The sequence below is a fragment of the Lactuca serriola genome, chromosome 6 (genome assembly GCF_051521515.1).
Source record: "Lactuca serriola cultivar US96UC23 chromosome 6, Lser_US96UC23_V15, whole genome shotgun sequence".
Lineage (NCBI taxonomy): Eukaryota > Viridiplantae > Streptophyta > Magnoliopsida > Asterales > Asteraceae > Lactuca > Lactuca serriola.
Genome location: NC_136413.1, coordinates 24789888 through 24798315, shown reverse-complemented (window position 1 = coordinate 24798315; position 8428 = coordinate 24789888). Strand labels below are relative to the sequence as shown.

Here is an 8428-nt window from a genome sequence, read left to right as displayed (position 1 = left end):
GAGAACATCAATGATTTTTTTGGGTGAATGTCTGATCTAAAAAGTTGGGTTCTTTCTCTATGTGTGTATATGTGTGAGAGAGAGATAAGTGGGGTGATATATATTTTTTGGTTTTTTTTAATTAACGGAATTAAAACTCAATTAAAAGAAATAGAAAAAAACAATTTTAAGGGCATATTAGTAATTTTCGGTGGGGTATAGACCAAAACCATAGAAAAATGCTAACCATAAGGACCAAAATCACACAAAGTATCCGAAATTGGACCATCGATGCACCACCAAACTTTTTTGGATCAAAACCTCATAATTTTGACAAGCATAGGGACCATTTTTACAATTTTGTGTTAATAATGTTTCAAATTAAAAAAAGAGTTGCCTTAACCATTTATGTAAGCCCTTTTATGAGTTTATGTAAAACCCGTCAAACTGGGGGAATAAATTCTAAAGGATCTTAATTTTAGGACTGAAATTGCCAGATTAGGTCAAAAAATGGAGCAATTTCGTCATTAACAGAGAGCGAAATCCCTTGCCCTCTTCCTGTCTTCCATAAACCGACTCAGCCTGGAGGCGGTATAGACCATAGACAACCTCAACCTCAACCTCTGCAGCAAACTTTCTCTACGGGAATCATTCTCCGGTAAGTTTCAGCTTGTTGGTGTAAAATTCTTTCGTTATAAGAATTCGTTTAATTATCTGATTTCTAGTCTCTTTTATGCTAAGATCCTTCATTAGTACATCAATTTTGTTATGATTTATCCTGCCAAATTACTTATCCCATAAACAATTGGGGATGTATTGTTGAATCTGTATCGTATTTATTGCTTAGAATCACGATTCGTCTCCTCGATCATACCATTACTATATCCGTCGAACTTCGATTTCCAGGTTATTGTTTCACCAGAAACCCTAGTACTATTTTCTGTTTAAAGCTGTATGCTTGCAGAAAAAAAAACCTCACTCTTTTTATTCTTTAACAGAGTAGTTAGTTCCAACGATTCAGTGCTCTTTAGGTGTTCGATGAAAGTCTAAATACTTGATTGATCACAATTCTGAATATTCAATTTACTATGTGTATAGTCGTATAGATGTATCTTTTATCATGATTGACATGTTTTGTTTGATTCATTTTATGTTTAGGGATTTCAAATTGGTTGTAAATCATGTCAGATAAAATGAAGGCTGCAGCTTTATCAGCCACAAAAGGGCTAAGCCGTGTTCAAGCCGAACGTGCAGCAGCAAACGCCACACGTAATGTAAATGCATACGGACAAAAAGAAGAAGGGCCAAGCAGATGGCAAGAAAAGAAAGAACTAAAGACACAAATGTATCTAAAAAGCACAGAAAAGCAAGCGACTTTGAATCAAAAGAAATGTCAAAAGTGTCAACAAATCGGACATTGGACGTACGAGTGTCAGAAACCGGAAAAGACCAAATTGGACATCAAAGCGCTGATGTCACGTGATTTGGATAAAATGGAAATCAAGAAAGAAGAGGAGATTACGAAGAAGAAGGAGAAGGGTAGTAAAGGAAGAAAAAAGAAAAGAAAGGAAAGGCGTAGGTCAAGTTCAAGTGATTCGGATTCGGATGGTGAAGAGGATAGAAAGAGGAAGAGAAAAAGACATAGTCGAAAGTGATTTGAGAAGACTTTTGTTATGTAGTTAGAGAAAATGAAAATGTTATGTTAGATGGGTTTAGTTTGTGATGAATGAAATTTAAGAGTTGATGTTATATGTTTGTGTATGTATATTTTTCAGTTTTCACTTTTGTTTTCTCTTCAAAGAATGTTTGATTTGAAATGAAGGAATATTACAAGAAGAAAAATCCCTAGGGAATTACTAAGTATACAAAACAAGTTTATTGATTTCACCTTATTCTTTCACCATAGAATAAGAAACTCAAGTTTGTGTGATATGCCATCACCATCACCTGTGTGTCTACCAATGAGACGAAATTTGCTCTATATGTCACTTATCTTTAAATTATATTCAATAGGTTGGTTGTTAAACTTTTAATTGTATTGGGTAGCTCATTACTTAATCCACCTTTCTGTGTTTTCATTGCAACATTAGAGTATATTTCAATTAAGTAATTTCATCGTGTCGGTTGCAAGATTGGTCATAATATCAATGTTGGGTTGACCTAAATGAACCATTTAGAGTGCGTTTGGTTGCGGAAAATTTTTTAATTTTTCATGAAATTTTTTAAATGAAAATGAAAATTTTGAAATTGCGTTTGGTTGATTGAGTTTCCAAAAGTTTTACAAGAAAATGAAAATTTTCTATTTTCATAATTTTATGTAAAGTAGAAAAATGTTTTTTTTTTTTTTTTTTTTTTTTTAATTAGTTTTTCTAAGTTTTCTAAATTTTTAAGATAGAAAAATGAAAATCACATCGGTTCCAACTAACTGTATTTTCTAAAATTTCCAGTGAAAAATGAAAATGAAATCTTTATTTTCTAAAAGCATTTGCTTAGAAAATAAAAACAAGAATCTACAACCAAACACACATTTAGTGACATATTGATTATTGATTAGAGTTAAAAGCCAATTAACATAAAAATGTTTAGGTGCATTTGGTTGTGAAAAATTGTTCTTCATTTTCCAAGAAAATGGAGATACTTTTTATTTTCGATTTTCAATGAAAATCGTAGAAAACACATTTGGCTTAATTTGTAGGAGTTTTCATTTTACATCAAAGAAATTTAGAAACTTTGGAAAACTTTAAAATTCACTTTTCCAATTTACATGCAATTTGAAAAAATGAAAATTTTCATTTTCTTAGGAAACTTTGAAAAATTGAACCAACCAAACACGCTTTCAAAATTTCCGTTTTTCTTATAAAACTTTAAATTTTTTCACAACCAAAAACATCTAGTATCCATTTTCATTGTATGACATTAACCCATAAAAATATATAGTAATAACATTAAATTATATAAAATTAATTAGTCAAATACCCGATACACTAATTACGAAAATATAAAAAGACAAGGAATCTAAGCCTTAGTAATGTCTTCACCAAAAAAATGGATTTTCGTCCAAGTCTAACAAGATGCTATATGAGACAATACGAAACACATGTACGAGTGTTTCACTTTTATTTTGTCATCCTGAGCAAGTTACCTTTTATTCTTCTTCTCTTGTCTTATGACTTACTCTTACAACCTTATAAGTTTTTTTAATGTGCGGTAAGATTTATTGTTTAAAAATACATGTTAGACTATTAATCAGATATTTTTAATTATAAAACTTAGAATTTTGATTGCTCATCTCGTGACTCTTGTGAATCGGGTATGTTTGTTTTTTGACTATCGGTTATAATTTGCATATTTACTTGTATATACCTTAACTTGTTTTTGTTTTTGTTTTTTTCCCACAAAGAAATATCTTCGAAGATGGAGTTAGATCTTCATGTATCACAAACTCAAGCTTCAAAGGAGATTGTATTAGAAGAGCATGTGAGTCTTGTTTCATCCATCAAGAAAAAAATGGTAAGCACATCTCATTTTGGTCGCATATGCAAAGTTTCCGAAAAAATTTATAAGGAAAACGAAGAGAAATATTTCCCTTTAATTCTCTCCATTGGCCCTTTTCATCGTGGCGAAGAAAAGTTAAAAGCCATGGAGGACTACAAATGGAAGTATCTCAACACCCTTCTCTCTCGTGCAACAAATGTTGAAGCACGATTAGGCAAGTGTGTCGAGACACTCAAAGTGTTAGAAGATAAAGCTCGAAAATGTTATGGAGAAGAAATTCATATGCAGAGTGACGAGTTTGTGGAAATGATGTTGATTGATGGTTGTTTCATTATTGAGCTTTTTAACAAGTCATGTTGTAAAGGAACTAGACGAAGAGGGGATCCGTTTTTGGCAACCTATGAAGTGTTTTATCGATTGAGACATGACTTGATTTTACTCGAAAATCAAATCCCTTTCTTTATTCTTGATCATTTATTCCATATTGTTCCTACCCCTAAACAATGTGGAGACTACTCATTGATCGAATTAGCTTTTCGTTTTTTTAAGAAAACAGTTCATGAGGACCCGTATTATATTCGAGAGAGATATGGCCAAGAAATCCACCATCTACTTGACTTGATTCACCAATCTTTCATACCCAAAACACATATTTTCCAACTACACTCCAAACAACCACTTCTCAAAATACTCATTCCAAAAGTAACTGAACTTCACAGAAGCGGAGCTGAAATAAAGGGATCCAAATCTCGAAACATCTTGGAAGTAAAATTAAACAATGGAGTACTTAGAATCCCAAATCTGATACATCATGATCTTATGGAAACTGTGTTGAGAAATCTCATTGCTATGGAGAATTGTTGCTATGATGCCACAAAGTATGTAACTTCGTATGCATTTCTCATGAAAAGTTTAATTCAATCAATCGACGACGCCAAATTTCTCCTCAAGAAGAGAATTTTTGACAAAGATGAAGAATTTTTTACATTGTTCAATGAAATATCAATCGATGTGGACACAAAAGATTTCTATTATGGGGAATTGTGTGAAGATTTCGACAAGTTTGCAAAAGTCGACATAAATATTAGGTATGCAAGGAAAGTCAAAACCATTGTAACAAGATGCCTTCGCGAGTTGTAGCTTTAATAAAACCTGTGGTCATAATAACATGGTATTATCAAGCTAAATAACTTTATAGTAATCAAATGTTGGAAGTTTTAAGCCATTAGTGTCCAATGATGTTGATCATATTCGTATATGTGTTTACAAGATTTTTTTCTATTAAATTATGTCTATGGGTAACTAAGGTACCTCAATTGTTGTATATGTAGTTAATTTTTTTTACCTTGTGATAGTATTATATTTTTAAATGTTTTTTGAAATGTTCAAAGTTCTCCTTTATAGTTGTTCTAGGTTAAGTATAAGTTTTTGATCATCAAATTATAAGAATATATTATAGTTTTATTTTCAAGAAAAAAAATTAAGAGATAATTTTTGGGGTATATTGGTTGAATAAGTAAAAAGAATACAAGACATGTTATATTTACATGGTGAGGTCGATTTTGATATTGAGGACTCTAAGACTACCCCATCGTTAGCGTCTTGCAACCAGCTCACTAAAGACAAAAAAAATCTATTAAAATAATATTTTTTTCTCATCCCATATTTATTGTCCACTTTTGACTTTCAAGTTTTCAACTTTGACCTTTAATATTTTTATTTGTGTTATATATTACTTAACGAAACTTATAACAATGAAAAAAAATTTAAAACACAATCTAATCATATATTTTGCATCAAGTATTATATATGAAAAAAATAAATAAGGTCAAAATTGATGAATAAAGACTTCAGAAGTCAAAAGTGGACAATAAATATTCGACAGGGGGTAGTTTAAAATATAGAGATGAACACCAACCTGTAACATCTGATTCCTGGTATGCATTTTTATTATAAGTTATTCATTTTTGAAGAGCTACTCGACGAGTTGGGAGCCCCAGACTTGCCGAGTAGAAACGAGATTGGCCGCGGGGTTTTAAGCAACTACTCGACGAGTTGAGAGCCCTCAACTCGGCAAGTAGGTCTGCCAAAGTGAAACCCTAATTTCAGGGTTTTATACCCTATTTAAGCATCTTAATCCCCACTTTATGGCCTCATCTCCAGCCTCCAAGTCCCAAACCCTAATCCACGAAACCCTAGAGCCTTGTGTGAGCTTGTGAGCCATTTTTGAGTGATCTTTGTGTGTTCTTGATGCTTTTGGAAGAAGAAGGAGCTAGAGGGTTCAAGGAGAAGATTGTAGATCCAGAAGCAACATCTCATCCTATTTATTTTCTGGTAAGCAAGTCTCAACCTTGCTTAATAGCTTGTTAGATCTCTTATTTGTCACTTTATGTGGTTTTTGGTCCAAGAAGCTTAGCCCTTGGGAAATGGACGTCCCAAGTGACCTACCTTTCAGATCTGGGGTCTAGAAGGGATTTCATGGCATAAAGGTGCAAACTTTATGCCATTGGAGCCTCTATGCAAGCTTTAAGGTGTTGTTATGGCCTTTTAAGCCACAAAAGACCATGCATGAAAGGAAAGTTAGGAACTTTACATGTTCATTTGGTGACTAGGACCTAGATATCGGTTTTCATGCTTTGGTTTGGAGTATTATATCTTATGGACAAAGATCTATGTCCTAAATAACTAGGGTTTGAGCTAACCCCATTAAGAAGGACTATTAACGGGTAAAGTTGGAAACTTTACCCTTAAGAGGGCATTTCCAGTATGTAGAAGAAGTATGGGTTTGGATTTGGAGAGTAGAGACTTAATCTGTTAAGATGGCCCAAACAGAATACGAAACTCGGCGAGTCCAGAGAGGGACTCGATGAGTTGAGTCGCTTTGTCCCAATTTTGTACAAGGTAGAAATCATCAAGTCTGCGAAGGGACTCAACAAGTTGATTTGCCAAAACGCGACTTTGAGTAGCCAGGGAACTCGACGATTCAGGGGGATGACTTGACGGGTTGGATCGCGATTTCAGGATTTTTGATTCATAGGACTCGGTGATTTGATGAGTCAACTTGGCGAGTTGAGTCAACCCAGTACGTTGACTTTGACAAGAATGTTGACTTTGACCAGGGTTAAAATGGTCATTTTACCCTTAGAAGGATTCTCAGTTTTTAACTAAGTGATTATTGTGATAATGATAATCGTGGAGTCATTGGATCGGCTATCAGAGATTCCTCATACGAGATTTCATTAGCCAGCTTGAGAGGTAAGTTTTCCTCCATTAGGAAAGGGTTGAAGGCACCAAGGCCGGCCCATTTATGTATGATAGTATGTTCCAGATTAAGGTTCGATGCCGGGCGGGGCCCGATGTAGGTTTACATGTTTTTTGGATTTCGATCCAATGCCGCTACGGTACCCAAAGAATGTTAGTATGCTTGATGCCTTTGTAATTCCTGCATGTGTATGTGTTTGTATATTCCGGACTACGGTCTGATGCCGGGGCGGTTCCCGATGAATGTTTACATGTTTCCGGATTTCAGTCTGATGTCGGGCTGGGCCCAAGGAATGTGTATATGTTATAGTTAAGTGGTTATACTTATGTTATGTGTACTAGTAGTTATGCGCATATGCATGTCGAGCTTTGCTCGATGTTAGGCGGGGCCCGATGCGAGATGCGGTCTGATGTCGGGCGGGACTCATTGCCGGGCGGGGCCCGATGCCAGACAAGCCGATGTCAGGCAGCTCCCGAGGTAGCAGGGCGGGGCCCAATGTATGTTATATGTGATTATGTGATTATATATATGGCATGTGGTAGTTTGGGGTGACTCACTAAGCTTCATGCTTATAGTTTTTCAGTTTTGGTTTCAGGTACTTCTGCTAGTTAGGGGAAGAACTCGGGATGACTACATGGCAGACACACACCACAACGTTTAGCCTGGGAGGATTTACTCTGATATTTTGAATTTGTGATACAGTGTTTTGACATGATATTTTGAGATATTACACTTATGTTTTATGAGATGAATTGATTACTATGGTTTTGTTATAAATAAAAATGAAACTTTTGGACTGCATTTTTGGGATGTTACAAGTTGGTATCAGAGCCTTGGTTTGAGGGATTCGGGCACACTCTCGGGTGTGTCTGAAATCTAACTAAGGAATTGGTATGAAAATTTTCAAAAGAAAATCAGTTTTATAAAAAGAACTTTGAAAAGAGAAAATAATTTTTGAAAAGAGAAAGAAATTTTGAAAAGAGAAAGAAATTTTGAAAAGAGAAAATGGTGTGGTGCATGCACTCAGCCGAGCTCAAGTAAGTACTCCCAAATTACCCATACAAGTTTATGTTATGAGTTGATTATGAGAATAACATGCTAGATTAGGGCTAAGGATCTAGGAATGATGCCTTGTATGCATGTTATATGTGTAGAAGAATTGCATGCTAGATAAGGGCTATGGATCTAGGGAGGATGCCTTATGTGCATGTTATGTGTATATCAGGTTTATGAACTGCATGCTAGTACAGATTAGTCAATGATATGATAACCTGATTAGAATATGCTTTATTATGTTACTCTATGCTCGAATGTTGCTTGCTTTGTGCTTTAAGGAGTTCTAGTTATCTTTTACTAGCTAGTAAACTGTAACATCCCAAAATTCAAGATCAAAAATTTCGTTTTTGGTATAACAATTTATAAATTTTTTTTTTATAGAAAACATCATCAAGTTAATTCATTTCATGAAAAGCCATAGATCATAAGTCTCAAATCATGTCATAACATAGTAACAATGTCAGAGTGTAATTCCCAAGAATCTCATATGTGGAAATCGTGTGTGTGATGCGCTGCTACCGTACCGACTCCTTTCCCTTCGAAGAAGAAGGACCTGAAAACCAAAAACTGAAACTGTAAGCAGAAATCTTAGTGAGTTCCCCCATCATACCACATACCATACAATAAACATACTAC

At 34.5% G+C, this 8428-nt stretch overlaps 2 protein-coding genes across 3 annotated transcripts; both read left to right on the top strand.

The window, feature by feature from the left end:
• Nucleotides 1-416: 416 nt before the first annotated feature.
• LOC145059207 (uncharacterized) lies at nt 417-1764 on the top strand. Of its 2 annotated transcripts, none has more exons than XM_079007059.1 (2): nt 417-637; nt 1168-1764. In XM_079007059.1, exon 2 carries the CDS (start codon nt 1173-1175, stop codon nt 1632-1634), a length of 462 nt encoding a protein of 153 aa, XP_078863185.1. In that variant the 5' UTR covers nt 417-637; nt 1168-1172; the 3' UTR covers nt 1635-1764. The 2 variants fall into 2 exon arrangements, with proteins under 2 accessions (XP_078863185.1, XP_078863184.1); XM_079007058.1 differs by having other exon boundaries at nt 419-637; nt 1138-1764.
• A 1448-nt stretch (nt 1765-3212) lies between these two features.
• On the top strand, nt 3213-4775 carry LOC145058179 (UPF0481 protein At3g47200-like). The gene is made up of 2 exons (XM_079006090.1): nt 3213-3289; nt 3380-4775. The coding sequence occupies exon 2, from the start codon at nt 3394-3396 to the stop codon at nt 4612-4614; it is 1221 nt and encodes a 406-aa protein (XP_078862216.1). The 5' UTR covers nt 3213-3289; nt 3380-3393; the 3' UTR covers nt 4615-4775.
• Nucleotides 4776-8428: the final 3653 nt, after the last annotated feature.

What these genes read in the sequence shown, in the direction of transcription:
- LOC145059207 (XM_079007058.1), top strand. Translation starts at nt 1,161, where the DNA reads ATGTCAGATAAAATGAAGGCTGCAGCTTTATCAGCCACAAAAGGGCTA.
- LOC145058179 (XM_079006090.1), top strand. Translation starts at nt 3,394, where the DNA reads ATGGAGTTAGATCTTCATGTATCACAAACTCAAGCTTCAAAGGAGATT.